Source organism: Brassica rapa, chromosome A01, assembly GCF_000309985.2.
Source record: "Brassica rapa cultivar Chiifu-401-42 chromosome A01, CAAS_Brap_v3.01, whole genome shotgun sequence".
In the NCBI taxonomy this organism is placed as follows: domain Eukaryota; kingdom Viridiplantae; phylum Streptophyta; class Magnoliopsida; order Brassicales; family Brassicaceae; genus Brassica; species Brassica rapa.
Window position 1 is genome coordinate 22,202,778 of NC_024795.2, and position 27,417 is coordinate 22,230,194.

General features: G+C 35.1%; 4 protein-coding genes and 1 long non-coding RNA gene across 12 annotated transcripts; 3 read left to right on the forward strand and 2 right to left on the reverse strand.

The window, feature by feature from the left end:
• Positions 1 to 960: 960 nt before the first annotated feature.
• LOC103835389 lies at positions 961 to 3,681 on the forward strand. The gene is made up of 10 exons (XR_004451836.1): positions 961 to 1,280; positions 1,382 to 1,984; positions 2,068 to 2,133; positions 2,230 to 2,270; positions 2,368 to 2,448; positions 2,527 to 2,643; positions 2,719 to 2,873; positions 2,968 to 3,082; positions 3,163 to 3,313; positions 3,385 to 3,681. It is a non-coding gene; the product is annotated as an uncharacterized LOC103835389 (long non-coding RNA).
• A 4,688-nt stretch (positions 3,682 to 8,369) lies between these two features.
• On the forward strand, positions 8,370 to 10,750 carry LOC103835405. Of its 2 annotated transcripts, none has more exons than XM_009111570.3 (9): positions 8,370 to 8,811; positions 8,937 to 9,143; positions 9,243 to 9,345; positions 9,482 to 9,561; positions 9,647 to 9,724; positions 9,808 to 9,899; positions 9,981 to 10,092; positions 10,201 to 10,326; positions 10,420 to 10,750. In XM_009111570.3, the coding sequence occupies exons 1-9, from the start codon at positions 8,554 to 8,556 to the stop codon at positions 10,534 to 10,536; spliced, it is 1,173 nt and encodes a 390-aa protein (XP_009109818.1). In that variant the 5' UTR covers positions 8,370 to 8,553; the 3' UTR covers positions 10,537 to 10,750. The 2 variants fall into 2 exon arrangements, with proteins under 2 accessions (XP_009109818.1, XP_009109827.1); XM_009111579.3 differs by having other exon boundaries at positions 8,386 to 8,811; positions 8,988 to 9,143.
• Positions 10,751 to 10,779: 29 nt separating this feature from the next.
• LOC103835439 (kelch repeat-containing protein At3g27220) lies at positions 10,780 to 12,814 on the reverse strand. The gene is made up of 7 exons (XM_009111618.3): positions 12,573 to 12,814; positions 12,306 to 12,479; positions 12,005 to 12,234; positions 11,752 to 11,922; positions 11,557 to 11,662; positions 11,258 to 11,464; positions 10,780 to 11,168 (listed from the first exon to the last, which is right to left on the reverse strand). The coding sequence occupies exons 1-7, from the start codon at positions 12,744 to 12,746 to the stop codon at positions 10,998 to 11,000; spliced, it is 1,233 nt and encodes a 410-aa protein (XP_009109866.2). The 5' UTR covers positions 12,747 to 12,814; the 3' UTR covers positions 10,780 to 10,997.
• Positions 12,705 to 15,775, forward strand: LOC103835420 (phosphoribosylaminoimidazole-succinocarboxamide synthase, chloroplastic). Its single transcript, XM_018654493.2, has 14 exons — positions 12,705 to 12,881; positions 13,001 to 13,060; positions 13,157 to 13,491; positions 13,582 to 13,683; positions 13,779 to 13,908; positions 13,997 to 14,089; positions 14,183 to 14,271; positions 14,359 to 14,439; positions 14,582 to 14,671; positions 14,784 to 14,873; positions 14,972 to 15,022; positions 15,107 to 15,153; positions 15,361 to 15,418; positions 15,525 to 15,775. The coding sequence occupies exons 3-14, from the start codon at positions 13,162 to 13,164 to the stop codon at positions 15,588 to 15,590; spliced, it is 1,227 nt and encodes a 408-aa protein (XP_018510009.1). The 5' UTR covers positions 12,705 to 12,881; positions 13,001 to 13,060; positions 13,157 to 13,161; the 3' UTR covers positions 15,591 to 15,775.
• A 93-nt stretch (positions 15,776 to 15,868) lies between these two features.
• LOC103835449 (zinc finger CCCH domain-containing protein 55) lies at positions 15,869 to 20,087 on the reverse strand. 7 transcript variants are annotated; one of them, XM_009111667.3, is made up of 9 exons: positions 18,096 to 20,087; positions 17,521 to 17,691; positions 17,266 to 17,445; positions 17,102 to 17,196; positions 16,776 to 17,024; positions 16,544 to 16,655; positions 16,331 to 16,463; positions 16,201 to 16,244; positions 15,869 to 16,109 (listed from the first exon to the last, which is right to left on the reverse strand). In XM_009111667.3, exons 1-7 carry the CDS (start codon positions 18,851 to 18,853, stop codon positions 16,337 to 16,339), a joined length of 1,692 nt encoding a protein of 563 aa, XP_009109915.1. In that variant the 5' UTR covers positions 18,854 to 20,087; the 3' UTR covers positions 15,869 to 16,109; positions 16,201 to 16,244; positions 16,331 to 16,336. The 7 variants fall into 7 exon arrangements, with proteins under 7 accessions (XP_009109915.1, XP_009109900.1, XP_009109893.1 ...); XM_009111652.3 differs by having other exon boundaries at positions 16,776 to 17,027; positions 18,096 to 20,086; XM_009111645.3 differs by having other exon boundaries at positions 17,102 to 17,199; positions 18,096 to 20,085.
• Between the last annotated feature and the right edge of the window lie 7,330 nt (positions 20,088 to 27,417).

A 27,417-nucleotide genomic window follows, 5' to 3' on the forward strand; every position in this document is an offset into this window, starting at 1 on the left:
AGAATGAAAGATAAAGCCGATATTGACATGTGGGGAGAATCACGACCAACTAAGCGAGTAAGAAGCTGATATATTCAGCATGTTACATGTAGCAAAAGACTCATTCCTCTGAAACATCATAGAAGTCTGCTCGAAGACCACCCTCTAGTATGAGTTGGAATGCTTGTACGAAACCAAAATCTGATCATGCATAAAATAACAATAACCACTGACGTTTGATAGTGCTCAACTTCCACACCTCACTCATCTTCAAAGTCGGCTTAACAACGAAAGGGGCAGCATCACCACTTCGAGGCCTCACTATTTCCTCTTGAAGCTTTGTGAACCGTGAGCACAATAAAACGAAGATATTCCTTAACCAAAACTTCTTAACCTGCAATCAAATCAAATCCAAGCAACAAGCAATGCCAAATCTGAAGGAGGATGGGAGATAGGCTAGCAAGTATTAAGGCCATGTAAACTTGAATTTAGTGAGACAACATCAAGCCTCCACACCATGGTCAGAGAATCTGGGGCCATGAGATATCCAAGAATAGCCCACACCAAATAGACCCTCCTAATTAGATGACAAATAGTGATTGAAGTTTTCACTGGAAACATGCGACGAATCACATGAACTCAGGAGCAGCCACTGATTCCGTAAAGGAGATGAAAAAAATGACATATTCGTAGCTACAACAACGTACCTCGTCGCCTCTCTTGTCGTCAACGATGAATTCACCAAACACCACAATCGATAAGAATGAGGTGTCGAGATTGAAACGGAGAAAAGAGCGCATCACCAAGTAAATCAAGCACCAAGTTGAACTTGGCGAGAGCAGTGGAGCCCTCTCACAGCGTCGAAACGGCACCAAAGAAGTACGATGTAGTCAATCGGAGAAGATGAGACTTTAGAGTTTGAGAGCAAAATTTTGAGAGTGCGTGGATGCCCAATGATTCATACAATCTATTTATATAAAATAGAGTTTGCTCTCTCCTTATAGAGCCACCTAGGATGCCACATCAGAAATTCTAGCTCTGTGAAATCGACATCTGTCATCTCTCACCAAAACTCACCGTATCACCTGTTATTCACAGTTTTGCATTTGTCGCAAGCGTCTCTTCTAATTCTTCTTCTGTTTCTCTACTCTTGATCATTCATTCCTCTTCGTTAAATCTTATATGCGTGAGCCATAATACTCTTCCAACTTCCTCTCTTTCTCCAATAATATAAACATGTCTGTCGAAGATTTTACCGAATCAAATTCTACAACATCCATTCACCAAAAATCAATCGACAGGTATGAAATTGGCTCAAACGTCCGAAAAGTCTCCGGTTGCTTTATATTTCAACGATGGTTCATCGGAGTCGGAATTAAACTTCCATTTGACATATTTCTAGGAGGCTATGTTATTGGGGTTTCGGTGTGTTATTGGGCTTCATATTGCCTTACAAGAAAACCAGCCCAGATTGCGTGAATCACTAATGTTCTTGATCCTCATCGTTTCCTGATTTAGGGTTCCACTATAGTCGTCGATATCCACCATTAGAGACGTGATGTAGGGTTCCACCACGATCATCTAAATCGGCCATTAGAGAGACTGAGATGCAGAAGTCTGTGTGACGAATCTGTTGGTTGGGTTTCGATCAGTCCTTTCGCCTTCTTTCCATCCATCACAGTAAACGAGATAGTAAACATCAGTGTTTGTTTGATTTTCTTAATTTCTAGATTATTTTTAGATTACAAGTTTATATTATGGGATGGATAATGTGAGGAAACCTGTTGTGAATCCTTTTAGCTCGGATTTACCCGGGGATGACGACTTACTAATATGCCTCAACTAAAGACAATGTAAGTCAAAACTCTCTCTTGCCACATCTATTTGGCTCTAATGATTGGATCAAGATCTCACACTAAAATATGTTTTGTTTCTGAGATTTAAGCTTAAACATGTTAAGTGGTCCAATTCCAGATACATTTATGAATCTGGATTATACCTTTACGTAAGTCTTCAAATTATCAAAGTTTTGTTGATGATTTAACCCGTGGCTTGGGAAAAAAAAACTAATTCTTTTTGGTGCTTTAGGTTCTTGAGTAATAACTACTTAACAAGTGAAGTTCCTCTATTTGTCCTCAACAGTAGAGCCATGCTGTAAGCAAATAACTACTTACATCCGGGTTCCTGTCTACGACAAGACATAGTATGTATAATCAAGTGCTTATTGTGTCGTTTCTTGATCTGTTTCAGGGTGATTGTTGCTACAAACATTAACCAAAAAATGGTTGGAGGTATTGAGTTGCTTCAGATTATTGAGTATTATCTGATCTTATATACATAGATTGCTAGACATCTTTAATACACTGCTCAAACTGTCATTATGTATAGGCCGTTTGTTCCTTAATTCCATGTCGGGAATACACATTTACTTAGACAATGAAACAAATGCAGGAGAACCTGTATTTACAGGTAAGTTAATTGGTTATTTTATATAGATGTGTCTTCATGCATGTAACCTGACTGAGCACTGTGTATATATATATATAGGTTGGTCGCCAGAGACACTGGTCTTCCATCGGCCGCACCACTCCTGAGAGGGTATGCAAAGGTTGAGCCCCTACAATAGCTGAGCTCAATAGTTTTGTCATCACTGCACCGTCTCAGGTAAAGTAGCTACCCGTGTTGTTTTAATATTTGAATGGTGTGATTCTGTCTATAAACCTGATATCTAACATGCAGAATATTGAGTTCATATGCACTGAGAGTTACTCGCGTCGACCTAGAGAAAGGATGGTGTTACGTCGCTTGCTCTGAATGCACCAAAAGCTGCAGCGCACTGACTCCTCATTTGCATGTGTGCGATGCGACAATGCTCATGCTGTTGGTGCTCTCCGGTATGTAACATTGTTTATATACAATTTTGTTTCTCTTCGTATGTGTATTCATAAGAATCAATATTGTTATTTTGAGAAATGCTTATTTTCTCAGCTACAGAATAGAGATGGACATTGCTGATGATACTGCTAAAGGTTTTTTTGTTTGTTTTGATGATGTAATGACAAAATAACGTAACCTCAAAGCAAGTCAAGCTGGTCAAATGTTGGTAAGTTTGAAGTTTGCCTCTTATTGTCTTTATCATCTACTATTTTCTAACACATTTACGATATTTCCTCCGACAAATAGGCTGAAAAAGGTGTGAACCCTGAGGACTCTCGGATGCCTCTGTTTATTACATACATGGAAGGAAAGACACACGGCGAGCCATCAGACATTCACCATCACACGCATTTTTGATGAACGTGATCGTGTGCCCCTCCCTGACTTCGTTGACAATGTAAGTTTAATGGTGCTTATATGTTACACTCTTTGACTATGTGTTTATTTATAACCATCTGACTGTAACAGGGAGGGTACGATAATGATGGTGGCGACATGCCAGGTGATAATCCAATTCCTTAGTGGTGAAGCAGCTTTGAATGGTGGTACGGATACAAATGGTGATGTGTCAAACAAGGTGGCCAATCCAGCTTCGCAGGTTGTCAAGATCTTTGAGCGAAGTACTCTGTATTTAGATAATGCTTATGCATTAGCTTTCCTTTCCACGTTTTCGTTTTCTCTACTTTTGACTTTCACCACTTAGTGGTTCTATGTTTGAGTCAAACAAACTTCTTATTTCCTATTAAAAATATCTTTAAGCTTCATGATCCGATTCCAAACCATGTGCCTAAATTGACCTCGATGAATACTCTAGAGTTCGAGAAATGGCTTTAGGCTTTATGATCTGACTCCAAACAATGTGCCTAAATTTGACCACTATCAATACACGTAGGGTTTGAATTACGTAAACTCATTTTTCATTTGTTTGAATTAGCAAAACGTGTTTATATAAATAGATATATAGATATTTATTTATTTATTGTGTACAATCTTATTATCGATTGGAGTTTGTATATTATGTTTAATTAACCAATTTCTTCTTGGCATTTAGGTAGTAGATGTGTACATTCTTTCGTGTATTCTGAATAAGGTGTCATTTTTATTAGGCCTCACCAATATTTTCACGTTTCATAATTCAACTTCTTACGTTTCATGAGAATTCAAACTATTTTCTGGTTAATATTAATGAAAACTCAACTGTAAGTATGGCAATTTGTTTTGGGGAAATAGAGCATTAGCAAAGCATCAAACAACGACAAAAATTACGTCAACATATTTTTGTATTATCTTTTATACTTTCTGTACGGCACACTGATAATACTATATAGTATGTATTATCAACCTTTCCTCCAAAGTCTATACGGCTTAGAGCATTAGCATTAGGATTAAGATTATACTCTACATTATCCGATCAATATTTAGAAGAATAGTATTTAGAAAAACATTTACCAAATACTAATATTCTCCTAATGTTCTCTGGCCAATACTCTCATCTAAAGTTTTTAGAATAGCATTTGTATTTATAATTTATAAAATTAAGAAAATATATAATTAATTTATTTATTTTATTTAATAATATCTTAAAATTATTTTTATATCCAGAAAATAAAATTTTTAATTTCTAAATAAAATGTATGTTACAATTAAATTATATTTTAAATGTGAAATCTTATTTTTAAAAATAGATATTTTAATTGTAATTTTGTTTTTTTTAAATATTTCCGATATAAACATAATTGAAATTATTAAATAAAATAAATAAATTATATTTCTTTTAATTTTATATATTAATATATTTATATATATATTAGAAATAAATTCATTAGAAATTAATATATTATATATTATTTACTAATTTTTATAATAATTTTAAATAGCATATTCATACTACTTTACCAATCATTCTATTAAACAGTTTAACAAAAGCATACAATTTCTGCAACATACTGCTTCTATAGCATATTCTTATTGTTTTATCTTCTGCTCTACCAATCAAGACCATAGTATATTTACATTACTTTCTTAAACATAAACATTAAGTTCGCTAAAATTTTTAAAAATGATGTGATGGCACCATGAAAAAAATACTTATCAATACGCCATGGTATATTTAGTCATCAAATACAATAACATATATAGAATTTAACTAATATGTATATTTTAAAATATAACAATTTATATTGAATATTTACTCTAACTATTTACATAATTTTTAAAATAGCATCCCGCCCGTAGGGCGGGCTGGTCCTAGTAAGTTATATAACAAAAGTTAGTTACGAAATATATGAATTAGTGAATCGTTTTTGGGGCTGGTTCATTATTTGTCCTCTTTATGTATGGAGTTAACTTGATTAATGTTATGATTGGTGTTTTAACTTTAATGGTTTTACAGGCTTTAATTTATTTCTAAAGTTTTTAATATCAGTTTTTTACCAATATGATTTTAAGTTTTCTAAAGTTTTAAAAGCATGTCTAAACAATCTCAAAACCTAAATAACTAACTTTACTCTTTAAAGTGATATATATTTTCAAAGCCACAAATTCAGGCTTTCAGCTATTTCTAAAGCTACTTCTATTCTTAAAATTTTTTAAAGTTGTAACAGTCATACTTAAATCAAAAACCTTAATTGTCATAAACAATCTGACCTCTTATTTTAAAAAATTCCCAAGAAATATAATCCCATGCTCCATGTGGCAATTGGCAATAAACGTTTTCACGTTGGTTTCTAAAGTTGAACCTTGTGTAGTTGTTGTGTTGATCCCCAAAATAATATAAACGCCATGGTGATCAACTCAACCAGCTCTTCTTTAACTGGTGTGTATTCATTCCTATCTGCATCAAAGTTACATATTTGAACGAATTAAAGATTATTTATATAACAATATAATAAATTATTACTTTAAGATTATTTATATAACAATAAAATGAGATTTCACCACAGAAAAAAATAATAAAATGAGATTTGTTGTTGTGGTAGCGTTAGAAAAGTAATATTTGGTATTTTATGATTTTATCTTAAGAAAATCTATTATATAATAGGAGAGTTTCTCTCCCCCTAATGCGACACGTCAGCGGTCTGTGGGTCCCACTTTTTAAAAGTTTGAAAAAGAGTCAAATATGTGGCTCGAACCCAGGTTATTGAAATATAAACATCCACAATTATACCACTGCACTAAAGGATACTTCGTACATTGATGGCCGAAACTAATATATATTATAAAGGTCGGAAACTAATATAACATTGTGGACCCCAGCTCTTTTTTTTTTTAAATTGATGGGTAACGAATGGACTTCGACAAAAAGTGGGCTTTGGGCTTATTGATTTTCTGTTTATTAGGCTTTGTACCAGCCCAAAATGGTGATACGGACAAAGCTAAGAAGATTAGGGAAGCCGTCATCTTCACCATCTCCTTCGTCGCTTACGATTTCCCTTCCGGCAATCAGCTATTATGGTCGATCATTAAGGCTCTACGCACGTTTTGCGCCTACCAAACGCTTAGTTTCTCCTCTAACGCCTTCAGAACTCTCATATATATAGAATCCCTCGAGGTATAAGCTCCATCTTGTCTCAAACTTTTCTTTCTCAGTTTTCCGTTCGCTTTACTTTCTCACATCCATCGCGAAAATGACTTATCTAGCTGCTCCAGCCGCTTCAGCCACCATTGCCGCCGTTTCCTACTCCACCTTCAACTCTCTCCGCCTTAGAAGGTCCATTCAGTCCATTGTTGGTCGGCTCATCCGATTCTAGGATTCCAGGAACATTAACAAGAATGGAGAGTTTATGGGCATCACCATTCTCCTCCTTGATGAACTGGTGATGATTGTTTCTAACTTATTTTTTATAACTTTAACTCTGCTTTGCTTATTCTTTATTCATATATGAAACATGTCTTCATGTTTTTGTTTTGGTTTTGTCTATGGATTTTGTTATGAACAACTAATGATTTTTCTCTGTTTTTCTTACAGGATTCTGTGATCCACGGTTTCATCCCTGCAATCTCCAAACAAAACAGGAAAACTGAATGAATTATGTTTTTAGCAACCGAATCTAAAAGAAATAAAAGACATCTTACTTAACAAATTAAAACCTTTTCTTTTGCAGATTCCGACGACGACGAAGCACCCGAGGACCAACGACAATGGAATGATGCGGACGAAGCCTAACTGATGTAAGTAAACTCCTCTTCAATAACGCATCACACTATTATCGCTCCCCAATCTCACAAACTTAAGCTCTAATCATGCCAGGGATCCCACAGGTGATGCTGTCCCGACGACGGAGAAAAAAAAAGAAAGATAACCTAACATTTTTTTATTTTCAGTTTTTAAGTTCAAATCATGTTTTAGACATAGAGCCCAACATAATTTGAGCCCAAATATTTTAAACCCAAACATTTTAAACCCACAATTACTTTTTCATAATGTAAAAACGTCAACCTTCGTTTATGTTTTGTTAAACTATTTTAATCTTTATGTTTTGTTAAACTATTTCACACAGGGGGCAGATCTCCTTAGAAGGGGAGCCACTCGCCACGATGCTTCCAGTTTCACCATTCTTGAAACTCTTATGAACCACAAAGCCAATATAAGAGCTCTGTTTCAATCCAACGGCTGGATTTTGTCACAGACCACCGCTAAGCCTGAAGAGGGAAGAGAAGTGGAGTGCTGCGTTTTGGAAGATGGTTACTTGGAGTTTACAAGATGAAGATGGAACCCGTGACGAGGAAGACGAGGAGAAGTGTTACTTGGAATATCCTAACGTTGAGGATGTAGACAATGTGTGATCTTAGCGATGAAGATTAGTGTAGCTTTAATATATGCTACTACGGTCCTTGAGCTCTCTAACAAGTGCTAGCAAACAATGTGTATTTTGAAAAAATAAAATAATTTTGTAATGCAAGTAGTTTGAAACTTTGAGTATTTATTCAAACAACGGATATATACAGAGTTGATAACTTGATATGGACCCCCAAATAAGTTGGTACTGCACTGTCACAATATCTGTCTTTTTAATTTCATATACCTGACGTAAGCTTCTTCGTCTTCTTCTCTTTCCCTTTCCGTTGTTCCACGCTCTCTGTTTCATGTTTAGGTCTTTTTCACATTCTCTATATTTTACCTTAATTATACTTTTTGAATTTTCCTTCCGTTTTGGGAGATGTCTCTAACTTGAGTTAATCGTCAAAAGCTAGGATCAATTTTGTTATCTTATTTCTGATAAATTTTAATCTTTAATTTGCATAAATCTTAAACAACACCAACATCCCGTAAATCATACCGCCTCACCGATATCCAAAGTAACCAACCCCGCGCTTGCGCGGGGTCTCAGCACCTAGTAAAACTAACAAGCCAGAAGGTACGCACTGTTTTTGTTTTTTGTTTTTTGTTTCATGTCGTTTTGATACAAAAATTGACCATTTTTTTATTTAAAAACTGTGTAATCTAATCATCAATCTTTATCTTATACAAAAAAAAAACACTTAAAAGACAAAAATATTTTCTCTTTTGATATATATAATAATGTTGTTTCAAACCCTACGCTGGAAAGTCCTTATTCCACCAATAAGCTCTAACTTTATTTCAACAGTGAAAGAAAAGATCCGTAACTCTTTCATTCTCTTCTCTCCGTGGAATCTATGAGCATGGAAGCTCTCTCTACTTCATCACACATCTCCAATTTGCCCCAGATCAAGCCTCTTTTAAAATCTTCGCGACCTTCTTCCCAGTCTCCGTGTTGGTTATGTAATCCGCGAATCCCCAATCTGAGAATCAGCGATGGATCAAGCCACGTGGGGCTTCGGATACAAGCTCTCTCACATAACAACGACACACCAAGTGATGAAGGTGACGCCGCCGAAAGTAGTGGGCTTGGCGATATCTTCTCTCTGTCACAGGTACATACTCTGTTTTGATTCTCATGGAAAGTTCAGTTTTTTTTGTTGTGGGTTAGCTTAAAGATGCTTACTTTGTCATTGATACGAATCTCAGATTGGTTTCTTATTATGTTGTTGTTGTGAAGGAAAAGATTGAGACTTTACTTTCTCATAGTAGTGTGATGATCGATGTGCAGACATCTCTTGCACTTCCTCAGGGCTGTGCTGGTGGTAATAGTGGTGGAAATCGAGCTGGACTTTATAGAACTCCGATATCTGGTGGAGTTCAGAATGCAACATCAGCTCATGCCTTGCCTCCGCCTGCTTTGGCTGTACGGAACTTGCTTGAGCAGGTATAAAGATTCCTCCTTTTAAGGTCACCTTCTTCTTGTTTCTTACTTGGAGGGATGAGAAAGTTGATTGGTGTTGGTTTTTCCGTTAAATGATCCAAGGCTAGGTTTGCTCATCTATGCACAGTCATGTCTAAGATGCACCATCGCAGGGAAGGTTACCCTTTTGGCTCTTTGGTGGACTTTGCATCTGATCGTATGGGCCGTAAGTCTCTCAATCTTTCTTGTTTTTTTCAATTGCTCATAACTCTGCAGCTGCTTCTTTCTTTGTATGCTGAGTCTTGGGGTTGAGATTATAGTGCACATTGTCTTGAATGGATTATTACTTCTTGTTTCCCCAGATCCAATATTTTTATTTTCACCATTGGCCATCCACACAAGAAATCTCTTGGCTGAACCTAGATGCAGTCTCGTTGTTCAGGTAACATTGGCTACTGTGTTTAAACTACAAAAGCAAAAGGTTCTCTCTTTTTCTTTTTGGTCTGTAACGGGGATTTGGCGGGCAGATACCTGGATGGAGTGGCTTGTCGAATGCAAGAGTGACATTATTTGGTGATGTGTACCCATTGTCCGAAGATGAACAGGTGGGGATAGCTAACTAATTGCTAATTTCACCTGCTTAAACATCTGTATGTGCTGATTAATATCTCTGGTTGTGACTTGGTAGGAGTGGGCACATAAGCAATATAGTGCAAAGCACCATCACGGACCTTCCGAGCAGTGGGGAAACTTTCACTATTTTAGAATGCACAACATAAGGTTTGTCTTCCAAAACTTGTAAGATGATTGTTTGTCTCTTTGTCTACTTATACACTCCATACTCAATGTGAATATTGGCAGTGATATATACTTTATTGGAGGTTTTGGCACTGTCGCTTGGGTCGATGTCAAAGAGTATGAGGCTTTACAGCCAGATAAGATTGCTGTTGATGGTGGTGAGCAGAACCTCAAGGTGCTTCATTTCAAATCCCTCTCAGTTGCTTTAAGATAATCTCCAACCATTCTTGTCTTTTGGTAAATTGAAGTAGGGTCTTACTTTTCCCTCTTTAACTTGTGATAGGAACTAAATGCCATATTCTCAAAGCCGCTTAGGGAGCTACTGTCTATCGAATCAGAGGTAGACGATGCTGCTCTCATCTCTATAGATAGCAAAGGGATAGATGTACGGGTTCGTCAAGGTGCTCAGGTAAAGTAAACAGTGTTGTTGGCTTGTTGATTTTTATACCTTCATGGTCTTCCACTTAGCTTTTCTTTTCTTCGTGTGTTTTGGGTTTTGTAGTTCAATATACAGAGGCTAGCATTTGAGGAAGGTCATGGTGTTGAAACGCTAGAAGAAGCTAAAGCTGCACTATGGAAAGTGATGGAGAATGTGAAGCTAAACTATTTGCAGAAATGACAAATCCCATTTTCTCTCTCTAGAGGGGTCTTTAGAATTAAAATGTTGTTTGATTCCTCTCTCCCACTTTCTGAACTAGCTGAAATTTTGTAGTTTCTTCTGTTTTTACCCTCCTTTTATAGAGCAACAAAACATGTCACTGTGTAATATTTTTGCAAATTGACACAAACATATCTCGAATTACATGCTTTTGAGAAGAGAAAATGTTCATTTATTAATGAGAAACAGAAGACAATAGTGAGATAAAGAAAGAACACAGTTGTTTGTTGAAAACTTTGACATCTTCTACATAAGTTTTGTGTCTATCTATAGTTTACAATATACAAACTCCCCCATCCACATAGAAAATAGATAAAGCAATTGTTTTCTGGAGTGGAATGAGTAAGGTTCAAAGAATATAACTTCAAAAAAAAGAATGTTGTGACTTTGCATTACAAAGGGAGATTGGTTCTTCGTCTATCTCATGGATACAGTATCAGTTTGGTTCTCCACATCTCTGCAACTACCTTACGCGGTGCCGGATCATCAGGACCTTTGTCTCGTTGCCCCGAGGTGAAGTATAACTGCCCGTCCCAGTAACCAACCAGCGTCGTCTTCACACGGTATGGCAACTTCCCAATCACATACCATTTCTGCAGAGCAAACAAAGTACTCAGCACACTTAGTAACTAGCTAAAAGTGTTATTCTAAAGCATGCAAGGACATGGGTTTCTTTTTTTACCATTGTATTCAGGTTAAACTGGAGGATTTCACCAACGAGAACCATCTTCTTGGTTTCAGGATGCTTCTCTGTGGTGCCTCCAACGATTACAATGGAGTTGTTAACCACTTTCCAAGCAAACTCAATATGTGAATCCGGTTTTGGCAACGATGGCATAACTTTCCACTTCATTTCCTCATCCAGCATGTAAACATCACTGAATACCACCTTGAGAACCACCAAGGTAAAGGAAAAGGACACACACAACAATAAAAGAGAAGTCATGATGATGATATTCACTTCAACAGGTGATACCCTACCTCTAAACGACGTGAGCATTTGAAAATGGGAGATCCTGGTTTAGCCATGAAATCACCTTCTTGACCACCAATCACAAAAAGCCGATCATCCACTACCACACACGCTCTACAGTGACAAGAACAGTCAAACTCATATGAAATGGTATGAAGTTATCAGCAGCAACAGTTTCCAATGGAGTTGTGAAAATAATAAACCTGTGAGGTCCTCCACGAGGGATTGGAATTTCACTTCTCCACTCTTTTTCCAATGCTTTCCCTTCTTTAACAGCGATACTCCAGTGTTCAAGTCCTGGTGTATGTCGATTCTCTTTGCTCCCACCCATCACGTGGAGTCTACCTCTCCATAGCTGAGTAGCTGGAGCATACCTAAAATGTATAAATAAACTTTTTCACTCTCAGTTTCTCTTTAAAATCTAACATGATGATAACAACAGAGAATAGCAATCACCTAGGAACTGGTAAAGGAATGAAGTCACTCCACGTATTCGTATCAGTATCAAGCACAAATGTTTTAGCAGTAGGGCCTCTGCACTGAGGACCATATTGACCAGTGACAATGTAGATGTAACGCCCATCAGTTACCATCCCTAAATGAGAATGTGCCATCTCTTTAGGCATATCAAATCTCCCTCCCCATTTATTATCCACAAAATTGTATATATCAACATGAGAATGCACCTGAGTATCAAAAGCAACTCATTATCATTGGTCTGCTAGTAGTAAACCAAAGGATCTAAGGCTTTACTTACAAGATTAATGTTGCCGTAACCAGCAAATACATAGAGAAGATTCCTAATCTGAATAGCAGCTCCGTCGAGACGAGGCACAGGCGCAGCTGCCATCTTCTCCCATTGGAGCTGAGGAGCATCCAAATCTTGAAACGTTGCAGAAAGCTTCCTTTCCTTAGTTTTAGTGTCTTTCTCCTAAAAGCAGCACGCAACAAGAAAGTGTTAATCTTCTCTTTTGTCTGAGATCTAATTGTATGAGAGAGAGACAACAAGAAAGCAAACACTAACATTGGATTCAGGAGGGAGTTGTCCGATGACGGAGGATGGAAGATAAGTTCCGGCAGGGGAGAAGCGATGAGAAGAAGCCCAAAGGAAGTCTGCAATGAGTCCCACCGCTAAAAGCGCGAGGCATGACACTAACACAAGCCGACCATAACTCTGTTTCCCCGCTTGTCTCGCCATCTCTCTCTCTCTAATTTGGCATCTCCCTTCACGAACTTCAAAGAAAGGTTAAACCTTTAGATTCAGGCGAACACACACAGATGTTGAAAGATGGTATAGAGGTGACAGATCTTGATCTCCGAGAGAACGCAGAAGGCAAAGCCGAGTTCTTTTTTCGCTTTATATATTTATTTATTTATTTTAAAAATTAAAATGAGGCGAATGTATTACAAAACAGGGTTTAACAGAGTTGTCGGCTTCTCTGTGCTTATCAGAACAGAATCCGCCGCGCTTCTGTTTTCTTGAGTGAAGGGTTTCGCTTATTTTCGTAAAAGGTTCTGCCTTTCTTCCTTTCTCACATGTTCTTAGCTGTATAATCGGTTTCAATCTTGTACAACTGTTTAAAGGTTTTGGTTTGTTATCTGTTGCAGTTGAGATGGCTCAGTGTGTGAGGTCAACACTAACTCCTTCGAGAACACCCCAGAGCTTTTTTACTAGGACGGTGTCCGCAAAAACCCAAGCTTTTGCATCAGTCTCCTTCCTCAGAACACTGCCTGAGTTCAAGAGATACCCAAAACAGTGTTCAGTGGTTATGTCTTGCCAGGGAAAGGACCAAAGGCAGCAGCAGTTGTCTCTTGACGATCTAGTCACGAGTAACCGTAAAGGAGAGGTTCTTGGCACTATCAAAGACTCGCTTTCTAACTGTCTCTCAGATACCAATTTGCTAGAGACTGTTCCTGGTCTCAAATCTAGAATCAAGGGCAAGGTTTGTGGTGTCTTTCCCTTTTTTTACCAAAGTATATTTTAGCAAAAGTGATAGTTGAGTTGAGGAACAAATTTGATTTTTTTTTTGCAGGTCAGAGATATATATGATGCTGGTGATTATCTGGTACTTATCACGACTGATCGGTTGAGTGCCTTTGACAGAAACCTTGCTTCGATTCCCTTCAAAGGCCAGGTTTTGTAAACTCAAGTTGGATAAATAGCTCAAGTTGGATAAATAGCTCAATGTTGCAGAAAGATAATAAGTTTGTGCTGCTGCTTAACTTTCAGGTTCTTAATGAGACCAGTTTGTGGTGGTTCAATAACACACAGCACATAACTCCAAATGCAATCGTTTCATCTCCTGATAGGAATGTTGTTATTGCAAAGAAATGCTCGGTTTTTCCAATAGAGTTTGTGGGTTAGTATGTTAGTCAGATTGCTTCTCTATGCAGCCTTTGTTTGCTTTAGTTCTCAACTGTTTTTTTAATATGTTCTATTGTTTGTAGTGAGAGGATATGTGACTGGAAGTACCGACACCTCTTTATGGACGGTATACAAGAAAGGTGTTAGGAACTATTGTGGAAATGCACTCTCAGATGGTAGATTATCTTTTGTTGTCATTTATAAGTTAACTTCTTCTTTTTGTTACATCTCAGACGATCATTTGATAAATTGATTACTGAACTTTTCAGGATTGGTTAAAAACCAGAAGCTTCCAGCTAATATACTTACTCCAACAACTAAGGCTGAAGATCATGATGTGCCTATTTCTCCAACTGAGGTTCTGCTTAGCTGTAACACGAGAAGAAGTCTACCCAAAGATGTTTAGTTCTGTGTTGCTTTCTTATCCGAAGATTGATTATTGCAGATAGTTGAAGGTGGATTCATGACTCAAGCTGAATTTGACGAAGCAAGCTTGAAGGCTTTGAGCTTGTTTGAGTTTGGTCAGGTTGGTTACAACTTATCCGTGTAAAGTCATAGATAGCAATGGTTTTAAGAATCTTATAAATTTTGCTTGCTCCAATGGTAAATCTTGTGCTTTGTTGGGAGGTCTTTTAAATTCTAAATAAATATATTATGGGTTTCTTCAGCGTGTGGCAAAGGAGCATGGACTGATACTGGTGGACACAAAATATGAGTTTGGAAAAAGTAGTGATGGCTCCATCTTGTTGATTGATGAGGTGAGTCTTATTCTTTCCGTGTAATCTCTCTTTGAATATAGACAAATCTATACAACTGCCAAATTCGCTGATTATAGTCATCTCTATCTACCTGAACACACATTGTATATAGATTCATACGCCGGATTCAAGCAGATACTGGCTTGCTGGTTCTTATGAAGAACGCTTCCGGAAAGGTCTTGAGCCTGAAAATGTTGATAAGGTGAGTGTTATTTTTCCTGTTTTACTCTTCCCACATAGTTCAAGTCACGGTTTGTCACATGTTCACTCTTCTTCTTTTTTTTTTTAATGTCGAAACAGGAGTTCCTAAGGCTGTGGTTTAAAGAGAATTGCAATCCATATGAAGACGAGGTATGCTTACATCTTCATAATGTAAATTCCAGCATTATATGAGAAACTCTACTAAATGGTCTAAATGTGTTGCATATGTGTCAGGTCCTCCCGGCTGCTCCAGCAGAACTCGTAACTGAATTAGCTTGGCGGTATGTTGTTTAGTCTGTAAACTAAGATTATAAACTTACTTGACAACATATTTTTTAATATGATAAGAAACACTGATTGAACATATATATAAGCTGTAGAGAGAGTCTATGACTTGTCATTTTAAACATTTGCTCGACTCTGTTAGACTTTTTGGTAGCAGTATTTGGATTTTAAAGAGCTGATGAGAGAACCCGTGACTATGGCAGGTACATTTTCTTGTATGAGACGATCACTGGATCAAGAATTGACATTCTTCCAACACAGGTATGATCACGTTCACTTCTCTCTCACTTGTGTTGTGATTTTTTTTTATAGATTTGAGGTTATATCGGCTTTAGAAGTAAATATTGATCCGTAGCTCTATCAACAGGAACCAATACATGATAGAATCTCAAGAAACACAAGCCAAGCACTTTCATCTCTCCGTCAACTTTAGTCTTTTGATAGAGAGCATGCAGCCACCAAGGAAGGCAGAGAGTATAATAACTCTATTCCGTTTTCTTGTTGCATTTATATGCCAAGATTGTTTGTTCTTGTAACGAGAAGTTTGAACTGAGAAATTTCAACCAACCAAGAATAAAATAACTTGATTGGGTAAGATGCGCGCCCTTAAAGAATTAATTTGTTTTCGCTGTTGGCGCATTGGTATTTACTTTACTCAGGTAACGTAAAGAACCAAGGCTTGTATAATCCGGTAAGAGGTAAACATTCATCAATGAAAAGACAAAAGCTTAGAACTTTTTTAAGGTTTGAGTCGCAGTATCGTTCTTCCTATCGATGCTCTCTATCTGAGGTTAGTACTAAGTTGTAATCCTATTGCAACAACCACCTTTTTTCCGAGACATGTAAAAATCCTATCTTTCTTTCTGTTCCATATGTTATAAAACCGGCTTTAGCTTCTTCTACATATACAAAATTCTTCTACTTCCTCCTTTTTATCAGTCTCTCTGCTTTTCTGCAACCAAAGATATTAAAACCATATCAGTTTTAACATTTTTGAAAGGAAGAGCTTCAAGTTGCAGTATGACTTTGACGAATGCATATACCTTTTCCACGCATTCACTTTGTTTCTTTTTCGCCATTATTGACCCTGAAAAGTTACAAGAAGAGAATTGGCAAAGGCACTGACTGATATGCTACAACGCCATGGACTACTTAAAAAGAACTTTCACATACCAATAGCTAGGATGTTTGAATTGTTGAGGTGGCACAGTTCTCTTTCTCAGACTCCGGCTGTTGGGTTTCAGCGGTCTTTGATGGGGAAGCAAAGAAGCAATCAGGCAGAGCGTTCTCCAGACTTGTCTCGTTCCTATGTTAATAAAAGAGCACGGATAAGCTGAGAACTGAGAAGACACTTAAAAGCCCTACAAAATAGAGAATCAATCATACCCGTTGTTGAGATGGTTACTGTAACCACCTTCTTGGCTGTTGTTATTATCAGTATCAGTCAGAAAAGCATGGTTTACTTCAGACTGAAAACGCCCTGAAACACCATTACCTGCTAAGAGAGAACACATGGGAAAGAAAACGGTGAATATAAGCTATAGAAAGACACGTTCCATGTGTGTGTGTGTGTGTGTGTGAGAGAGAGAGAGAGAGAGAGAGAGAGAGAGAGACTAACCTTGTATGACTTCTTCACCAGAGTTTTCAGATCGAAAGAGCATGCTTTGATTAGCACTGCGAGAGGGGAAATGAACAGGAGAGCCAATGGAGAGACTGCGCTGGTGATGGTGAAACAACTCGCTATCCATGTCTGGCAAATGCAGATTAAGCAACCTTCTCCTTTGGAATTCAAATGCTTGTTGCAGCTCAGCTTCCTCAGCTTTTCTCCTCATCATCATCTCCTGTGTGTTAGAGAACATCCTCGGCGCTGCTAGCAAACAAAAAAAACAAGAAACTCAGCTCTGATAAACCATATCCACATGGAGAACTAAGAATACAACTAACCGAGGTGGCAATCAAAGAGATCCAATCCAGATGGACTTGAACCAGGAGAAAAGTTCCCTCTCTCCATCTGCTGCAGCAATTGTTGCTGCTGCCTCCTACTATTGTTTGACAAAAAAGTATCATAAGAAAAGAGAACACAAAAGAGAAGAATGTGAGAAACATACTTTTCAAGGATTCTTCCTTTCTCCTTGTAGGGTTTGACGAGCACACGCGAGTCGCAGATGAAATGAGGGTTTCCTCTAGCCAATATGGTTCTCACAGTTTCAGAGTGGACAAAAGTGACAAACCCAAACATCCGTTTCTGCTGGTATGGTATCCTAACATCTTGCACTCCTCCAAAATTTCTACAATAACAACAAACATTACTAAAATATCCCCCAAACTTTTTGATAATTCAAACGCATAGAAGCGAAAGATACCCAAAGTAGTTGGAGACATCTTCATCTGTGAAGGAACTATCAGCTGGAAACGTCAAGTAAATCTGTTTAGATGCAGAGTTGGACTTATCTCCCATCATCCCCATAAACTCATCCCTTTCATGTCTCCCTGGACTACCGAACCAGTAACCCTCATCCCCAAACTGTCCTGATCTGCAAAAAAAACAAACACCACCAAAAAAAAAAAGAAAATTAAGAATTAACACCACAACATCAAGTGTTATGAAGACTTTTTGCAATTGTATGACCCAAATTACTTCACTATACTTGAATAATAAAACTGGCAAACAACTAAATAAACCAAAACCATAGCCTATGTAACAAATCATTAGCATGTAAATGTAAACACACAAAAGTACAAAAGAAAACCATATGAAGAAAACTACATTTTTATCACAGTGGCAATTATTGGCATCTCAAGCACCTTAAAGATTCACTAAAAGTAAATTATAAATGCACAAAGATTCAAACTTTCAATGATCCAAAGTCTTTACTAACCAAATATGTGTATAAATATACATTATATTAGGCACAAAAGAAGCTCATTTCATGATTACCTGTACCCGTTACGCGAATGCAAGAGAAAGTTAATATCTTTACTATCATACGACATTGGAGAACCGCCACTAGCCGCCAAGAACTGAGCAGCGGCCATTCTCTGCCGCTGAGCAAGTTTCATCCTCGCTATCTCCTCTTGCTGTCTGCTCACGTAATCCGGCGAGCCAAACCCACCAGGAAGAGAATCAAAATCATCCCCTAAACCACCACCGTGAGCAAACCGACTGTAACCGCCGCCGCCGCCAAACCCGGTCTCACAAACATCACTCGCTGAGAAACTCCTCTTGTGCAAATGGGCATCGCCATTGTCGAACAGATCCGCAGATTCGTCGTTGTTGTTGAGAAAGGACAAGTAGTCACCGAGTTGCTGCTCATCGAGTACGTCGCCGTTTCCACCATCTGAAGCGAAAAGAGACGAACTTTCTTGAAACTGGCTCGAACCCACGTTGGCGTTCACCGAAGGAGACAGAGGGTTTCTCGAGAACTCCATAAACCCATTCGTCCTGGGGGAATGACGGTGGATGTTAATGGGTCTGGAGATAGAAGAAGAAGAAGATCCGTTTGAGGAGAGACCCAAAGCGGATTTAGCCTTGAGACAGACCGAGTGTAAGAGAGTGTCGGGTCCTAGAGCGAGACGCATCAAGTCTGTGTTACCCAAGTCTTGTAAGAGCAAGTAGCCAATGATCTTGGAGGCGAAGTCTGGTTCTAAAGTTCTGATCTTTGTGAAGAGTATCGAAGTGGGATCTCCAGGATCCATGGCGAGATTGAAAAGGTTCTTTCTTTTTGAGGGAGGAAGGGAGAGAGAGATTTTGAAGAAGGAGAAGAGGCTCTTTTTATTGTGGGAGAGTAGTGGGTTTTGTTTGGAGATTTTAGTATATGCTTTTGTCTTGTAATGAGCATTTATTAAACAAAAATCGGAGAAGAGAAAAACAACTTTTGTAATTATGTTTCTTTCTTTTCGGGTTCTGTTTTTGAAATCGGGTTTAGCAGGAAATATAATAAGGGTAATTAATTTGTTTCCTTATTTTGCTTAACAAATTGTTATTTAAGATCTTATTCAATATTTTTTTAACAAACCAAAGGTTACTCCCATTGGATGTGGTAGATCCTCATATTTTTGTTATGGTCAACTATAATTTTATGAATATTCTTTTGTGATTTGTTCACATACCTTGCCAAAATATATTGTTATTTGTTTTGTTAAATACAGTTAATGTTTTTAAGTTCATTAAATTTATCGTTACCATATTACTGGTTTGTAATGTTCAATTAAATTTATACGATATTTAGATCATTTCATTTTATTAAAATTAATACAATTCAAAATATTTTCTATTTTATTTTATGCATTCTTATTTTTTACTATATGCTCATAATTTTACAAATGCCTGAAGTTGGTAACTGGAGTTTTTTATTTTAAAAATAGCATTTCATTATTAAGGGTGGAGCACAAAGAAATCAATCCCTTGCAGTGCATAACATTGTATGCGTTAGTTTTGAATTTCACAAAGGGTTGTCTGCCATATATACTATGATGACACCCATATAACTCTAAGACAATTACAAATTAAATAGTACTATTCGATAGAAAACATAAAATTTATCCCTTACCATTATTTCTTTATACCGCAAAAATCTGGAACCGAGCTGCTTCGTTAACCGCGCTTACTTCTCCCCTGACTCACTAAACCCCGCGCGTGACATAAATTATTTCTCAAATAAAATATTCCACTACATCAAGTGCACCTAGTTGTAAATACTCCGGTCAGATCTTTGCCGTTAAAGGTGAAAAAGTACCTAATAAAATATTGCTTTACGGGGACACGTGAGGTTCTCAATAGTCATAGTCAATTTGACCAGAGTTCGTAGCCAGAGAAACCAGACATCAGACAATAATGAAACAAAAGTTAATGCTCTTTATGGAAAACAAGAATTCTCAATTTTGCCATTTATTTTTCCCATTTTTATACAATTTTATGTTATTAAAAAGAAACAGTATTTAAGCCACACTCATTTGAGAATAATCTTTCTCTTCGCCAGAGAGAGAGAAAGAGAGAAAGTAAGAAAGAGAAAGGGGATCTGTAATCGGGTCCGGTGACTGGCGGCGCGTGAGCGCGCGTGCCGTCACCGGAGCCCTCTAGCCACCAGCAAAGCTGTTGATTTCTGCTTCGGTCTTGTCTCCTTTCCCAACCGCCTTGCCCGAGCTCTGGAACAAGGCCATCCATGGCGGACCTGTCTCTGGCGTAAGGGCGCGGATGTGGTGAGGTAGGCGCGGTGAGGTTTTTCGTTCGGTTTCTTTGGTTTGTCTCCGGGAGGTGGAGGCTTCTTCAGCTCCGTCGACGCCGGTTCCTGTCCCCGCGAGGTGGAGGCTTCCGCAGCTCTGACGTCGTCGGTCTAGATCTCGGGGGGTGAAAGTGTTTCGTTGCTTTGCCTTGCCGTTTTTGGTCCCTAGGTTTCGTTTTAGGGTTTGTTTTCTCTCTTTTTAGTTTCACGGTTCTGGATTGGTTGGATGGGTGGAGATCTCGTAGGTGGGTGATCGAAGCTCGACCGCGGTTAAAGGTGTTGGGTCGCGCGAAGCTTCTATCTCGGTGATGGGGTTGAACGGTGTCGGATGAGATCTCGAATTTTCGATTGACGCTCTCCGAGTTTAGATTCACCTGAGTGGAAAGCGTTTGCGGCGGTGATGGTTCTGAGTGGGTGATTTCCGATTCCTAAGGGTGAATCGATGGTTGGTGTAACTGGTGGCGTTTCGAAGGGAGGCGTCGTCGGAGCCGCAGCGTTTGTCCGCGCGGCGGCGGAGCTCCTTCGGGATCATTGGGTCTCGCAGATGGGCCTTGGGCCATGCTTGTGATTTGTTTTCTTTGGGCCCGTTTCCTTGGGTTTTTTGTAATATGTGTTATGGGCTTTTTGCCCTTTAATGGAAATTTCAATTGAGAAAAAAAAAAAAAAAAGAAACAGTATTTCAACTACATAAGATTTCATAAACTGTATCAAAAATTTCTGGAAATGGATAACATAATGTGGCAATGAAAAGTATCTAACGATTTTTAATTAAATATGACTATTAAGTTTTAGTATCCTAGGTGTATGCATGAGTAGCTGTCATATCATGAATGCCAGAAATAAAAAAGAAGAAGAAATGAATCATGTTATATACTTTATGCTTTTGGACAATTTTGTTCCCTAATCTATTTTCCATGTAAGCTGAAATCATTTATTTCCAGATTCATATATAGAAATTTGATCGTCACACAAAGTCCAATTAAAGCCCATTATATCCCCCACAAAAATGAGAACCATGTTCCCGGAAAACGTATAAAAATTGTGCTGCGGCCCTACGATGTTAGTTTACTCCCCTTGTTGATCTGCCTGCATTGCAAACAATATGAGTTTAGTGATCCTTGGTGTTAACCTAGGAGAAGTGTTTCATTTTTGAATGATTAGGAAGCGTGGACCCAAAGGTCTGGGTCTATACATCTTCTTAGACTAAAGCATAAAACCATATTAAATTAACTATTTTTAGGAGAGAAGATTTCTCGTAAAAACATTTATAATGGTACTCTACTTTTATTATAAAATAGATTTTAGAGTAAATATGAATCCAAAGATCCAGATCCATATATCTTAGACTAAAGCATAAAACATATTAAATTAACTATTTTAAAGAGAAAAGATTTCTCATAAAAGCATTTCTCCAAAAACCTTATATTAATTAGAGTTGGACAATATTTATATATATATTTATTTATTTTTCAATAATATGTAAAATTTATTCTAACAAGAAAATTTGGAATGCTAAAGGGAGTATACAAGAACGACTTTCTCGAGTTAGAGTTCGAGCCTCTATTCCCGGGTGCGCCAAAACTGACAGGAGAAGAAGTGATAAACAAGGTATTCAAAATGGTGGGACTTAGCTGCTGTTGCAGCAATCCTTATGTGTTACAGGCTTCTCTTCTTCGTGGTCTTAAAGCTAACGGAGAGAGCAGGGACCAGCTTTGAAGGCGATACAGGCGAAAATAAATATGACGAACCTCGACAAGAGAATGCCGGTCTCTGTCTGTGTCATTGTCAATGTCTTCAAGGAGACATCTGCCTCTCCGTTCACTTTCATCTTATGAAGGCCTTAACTCTCCAGCCCACTACTAAAAAGGACTTATATAATGTATAATTAGTTTGTTCTGCAGCCTTTTCATCATGATCTCATAAACTGCTCAATAAGCTTTCTCATTGTTGGAGAATAAAATGAAAATGATAACCAAGTTTTATTCTTGTAATCACTACCCAGATGTCCACTAAACTTTAAAAATTATTGATGAGTTCTAAGATAGTTTCTCACCCTTATATTAATGACACTAAATACAAAAAGTAAAAAGAAAATAAGAATTAGTGCCATAAATATCTCTGCATAGAAAATATTTTCTGACAATTAAGAAACTCAAATGCAAGGCGTATTCCTTCTATTGATTTGCTTTTCTTTTATTTTAAATTTTAATTATGAAATTAAATAATATTATTATATATATATATATTAGATACTTATTGTAAGATACCTACCAATAATAATGCTCTAAGTTCAGGCTTTATGTAGAACAGTGTTGCTAGCATTGAGAGAAAACACAAATATATTATACCAAATTGAAGATTCTAATACCAATATTCTTTCAAATGAGGTTTAAAAATGAAAATCTTATCACATAAATAGGTAATATTTAAATGGCCAAAAAATCTTATGAGAACTGCTAAGAAAACAACATTCGAAGAATTTTCATTACATAGTTTACTAATATGTGTGGGATAATTAAGAGGAAAATTGTACGTCACCGACCAGGTAAATGTAGCTATCTCACTGGAAGACTTTGAATCAGTCCTCGACTCGACCCACATATTCTTGCGAACGTTATCAAATATTTGCATATAAAACTGGTTGGATCGTTCTTTTAAATGCATTAAGAATAACTGAAAGCAATCTCTAAGAAAGAGAAGGGCTATCAAACATTAATTCTAATACTAATATAATACAATATAGTTTTACCAAAAAAATAATACAATATAGTTTTAAAATTTAGCTTTTATATAAGAATTATGCCCGTCCAATATTTTACGTTTTTCCTTACATGGGGATGGATTGGATCAGATGGAACGCAAAAGACCATGAGAACGTGCAGAGATAAACGACCGAAACTCAGTACTCTATCAATAACATATCAAGTTTTTACTCGAAAATTTATGAAGCATGCTGTTTGTTACGTAAAAGCATCTATGACGCATACATATTTAGGATTATCAAACGTAAACGTACTTCTGAAGTTATGAATATAATTATACACATGTCATTTAGATTCATATACGAGAAGGAAACACAATGTGAGATAATCTATTTTCTAAGGAAACACAATACGAAAGCTAAATGGTGATTACACATTTCATTATAAAAAGTCAACTGTTGAAGATGACCTATATGCATATATACCAAACACTAGGTCAAGATCAAGATACTCAACACGCTACAAAAGTGTTCAGACCTTTTTTAGACAAGACAAAGATAGCAAACTATCCGTCAAAAAGTGTTTTTATATATAACTGGCTTCTTGCCATTTATTTACCCTCATAGTGAGCAAATTAAAGTTGAGTAGCATCTGAATCGGTAGTCCTCTCGCAAAAGTAAGAAGAACAAGGAATTCACATGCCGCTAAAAAGTTTATCACCAGTCACTAAAGTGTAAACTTTCTCATTGGCATTTTAAAACTATAATATTCCAAGGTTTCCCACAATTTTTAAAGGCACTTTATCAAGTTCTAAATATACTAAAAAACATATTTGCTGCAAGCAAACTAAAAAGAGAATATACGACAAAAAAAAAGGGAATATAAAGTCAACTTGGTTTGAATATTATTATGAAAACTACCGTCCAAAAACTTCATAATCAACAAACCAGGATTTGCATGATAAAATCTAAAGCGTAACTCATTGGAGTTATGGAATACAGAAAACCACTTGTCGTAATCCTGATTCACTAGATGTAGTGGAACCGAAACCCCACGATCGCATAACCGCGTTGAGTTGAGACTGAAGGACCAGAAATAATAAGGTGATGATTGTTTGGATAGTTTTTAGATTTTGGTTTTTGGTTTTTGACTTTTAGTTTTTAGATTTTGGTTTTTAGTTTTTGGCTTTTGATTTTGCAATAGATTTTAGTTTTTGGAAAAACATGAATGGTGATTTTAGTTTAAGCTTTTGGTTTTCGTTTTAAAAATTATTAATATATTTATTTTAAATTTTGATTTTGTTGTACTTTTAGTTTCTAAAAAGTTTCAGATGATGATTTTTTAGTTTTTACTTTTCCTATATTTCTTTTTGAAGTTGAAATAAAAATTAATAATAAAATATATTTTTGTTAATACTAAAATATTACTTACTGTGAAAACAACAAATAACACAAAATATTACCACTTAAAATAAATTTATTTATTTAATAAATTATTTTAAAAGAAAAAATGCAATTTAAAAGAGAAAATAATGCAAACTAAATAGATGAACCACAACTCATATATATATCACAATGCATAGTTCATGCAATTCAAATAAAACAATAAATTATTAAAATTTAAACAAAATTAAAATAGTTATATTTTAAAATATTATAAAAATATCAATAGTTAGATTTTCAAATTATTATATAATTTCACACATATTAAACAGTATACAATTGACAGTTAGTTTATTATTCAAACATACTAAATAAAAGTTAAATATATTTTTAGAATTTTGGAAAACTGAATAAAATTATAAATCTATTTTGAATTTTGAATTAAAAATTAAAAAATTTATTATCTTTTTGGGCTTTAAAAAATTTTATTAATGATTTTTTTGTCAGTTATTTTTTTTTATATAATTAACTTATAAGTTAATTTCTTTTTTTAACAAAATAAAAAATTAGTAAAAAATTATACCACATATTTTAGTAGAAAGTACCAATAGTTAGCAAATGATTCTTACTAAACATTATTTGTGTATAGAAATTATCTTCTTTATTTTTTTCTTATATGAAAGCATAAATATAATTATTATTTTTAAAAAATTAAAAAACTCACGTGTGTTTTGAAAAAACCATGAAAATTTGGTTTTTGGTTTCTATGTTGAGAAATCAGTTATTTACAAAAACTAGTTTTCCTACATTCTAGGGAATTCATTTTTTCAAAATCTTGATTGGATGGAAAATGGTTTTTGGAAAAACAAAAACCAAAAAGTAATCTATAAACCCAAAACAATCAAAAGTCCTATAAATTATAAAACAACCAAGCGTTCCTGATGGACCCACTTATATCTGTAATCACCAAAGTAAATGGTGTAATTGCTTCTAATCAATTAATTAGTAGGATTGATTTTGATTTGATAAAAAAATAATAATTAGGATTGACTTAGAAAGTTTGTGTCATAAATAATTTAATAGAAATTTCAGTAAAACTTAAAATAATTTTTAAATTAGATAATTTTTTGTATATCTATACTATTAAAAGAGAAGTCATGACTTATTTAATGTGTGATATTTTAAATGGACCATTCCTAGAAAGTTGCTTACATTATTTATTTTTTATATTTTCATAACAATATCCTAACAAGATATTTAATTCTCTTTTTATTTCATCAAAATGTTATTAGATATGGATAATTTCTAAAATATATTTATTCCATCAATATATAATTATAGTTGCATATAACCATTTATAATATACTTAATAATAATAACATTTAATTATTCTAGAGTTAATACCTGTATATGATCTAATTAGTAATAATAGTAATTAATATTTAGTATGCAAATAAAATCATGTTAGAATTACACTATGCAAATAATAAAATCGAATAAAAAATCATGTTATTATTATTATTTATGTTATAAATTATACATGTATCAATATTTATTAAGATATTGTGTTAACAAAAATGTACTGATAAATATATAATATTTTTAAATACATTTCTATGGATTCAACCATATACTGGTTTTAATTTGGACCACTCCTTAAAATTTTATTAAATTTTACATGAAGTAATTATAATATTATAGTATTTATCTTTATAATTGAATACAAATGATTTTTTAAAAGAAAGTTCTAAACAAAATCTTTTAAAAACATTTTCAGAATTATTTAAATTGTATATACAAAAGTAATTAATTTTAAATTATTTATCATAAACTATAATTAGAAATTAAAGTTTACTTTAGTTTTGATTTATATATGAAAATTTAAAATTATACAGAGTACTATAATTATATTTTCAATGATAATAACAATTTCAGCTGATTAATTTTCAAAAATAAAAATTACAAAGATTTTGTTAGAAAGATTCATTTTTATTTCAAACTAAAAGAAGATATTTTATCCAACTTAGTGTATTTCTTAAATATGATGTTTACGACAAACTTATTTTGAAGTACAATGTATTATAGTATTTCGTTAAAAGAAATTCTTTACAGTATCTCAAAAACTTTCTTCTCTACTATATAGATCCAATTTAATTTCCTTTCATATAAATTTTAAATTTTAAATAAAAAGTATGTAAAGTAATATTGTTACATAATAAAGTTTCCAAAATAATTTTTTTTACAAAAATACAAAATTTATAGTAATAATATATAAGCCATGTAAACATAGTTATTATAGAATTACATAATATATAGCACTAAATTACATTAAGTTATTGGTAAATTTTGTTATATAAACTAAAATATTTTAGTATAGAAATAAGAAACCCGCACGGTTGTACGGGTCGAGATCTAGTTAACTCTTATAAATCTACAATCTAAAACTACTTAATATTTCATTGATCTATATCCAAAACTAATCCTACAATCTATACTATTATTTAAGAAGTGATTTTGCTGATTTGTCGCATTTTTCATAATATTAGGATGTGTCATTAATTTTAATAAATAAACTAGACCCTTACCCGCGCGCCAGCGCGGGTATGAATTTTCGGTTTTTGGTTATTTATTTAACTAAATGATGTATTTGTAATATTTGATGTATTATATTCACCAAGTAAATAATTTTGTTGGCGTCTTAAACCATCTATTTATGAAAAATATTCGATATTATATAAAAAATTGAACAAATAGACGTAATTAGAGAATTGTGGACGATATATAAAAACAATGGTATTAATGTAAAATATGAAAAAATATTATATTATGACTTAGTATGGCATAAAAGATTATAAATTAGTTATACATGTTTAAACAAAATACAATGATTTTTAAACTTATATGAAAAATCTAACATATTAAAAAAGGCGATAAATAATTTCATAATTTTATTA

Bases quoted from the DNA above. Each gene is read 5' to 3' on its own strand.
- LOC103835449 (XM_009111628.3), bottom strand. From the start codon at position 18,853: ATGGATCCTGGAGATCCCACTTCGATACTCTTCACAAAGATCAGAACT. The intron at 17,692-18,095 runs GTAATCATGAAA...TTTTTTTTGCAG, and splicing joins CATTCGCGTAACGGGTACAG to ATCAGGACAGTTTGGGGATG. The intron at 17,200-17,265 runs GTATGTTTCTCA...GTCAAACAATAG, and splicing joins AAAGGAAGAATCCTTGAAAA to TAGGAGGCAGCAGCAACAAT.
- LOC103835405 (XM_009111570.3), top strand. From the start codon at position 8,554: ATGAGCATGGAAGCTCTCTCTACTTCATCACACATCTCCAATTTGCCC. The intron at 9,144-9,242 runs GTATAAAGATTC...AAATGATCCAAG, and splicing joins TACGGAACTTGCTTGAGCAG to GCTAGGTTTGCTCATCTATG. The intron at 10,327-10,419 runs GTAAAGTAAACA...TGGGTTTTGTAG, and splicing joins GGGTTCGTCAAGGTGCTCAG to TTCAATATACAGAGGCTAGC.
- LOC103835439 (XM_009111618.3), bottom strand. From the start codon at position 12,746: ATGGCGAGACAAGCGGGGAAACAGAGTTATGGTCGGCTTGTGTTAGTG. The intron at 11,923-12,004 runs GTGATTGCTATT...TATACATTTTAG, and splicing joins ATTCCTTTACCAGTTCCTAG to GTATGCTCCAGCTACTCAGC. The intron at 11,169-11,257 runs GTAAAAAAAGAA...TTTGCTCTGCAG, and splicing joins AGTTTAACCTGAATACAATG to AAATGGTATGTGATTGGGAA.
- LOC103835420 (XM_018654493.2), top strand. From the start codon at position 13,162: ATGGCTCAGTGTGTGAGGTCAACACTAACTCCTTCGAGAACACCCCAG. The intron at 13,684-13,778 runs GTTTTGTAAACT...CTTAACTTTCAG, and splicing joins CGATTCCCTTCAAAGGCCAG to GTTCTTAATGAGACCAGTTT. The intron at 14,440-14,581 runs GTTGGTTACAAC...GGGTTTCTTCAG, and splicing joins GCTTGTTTGAGTTTGGTCAG to CGTGTGGCAAAGGAGCATGG.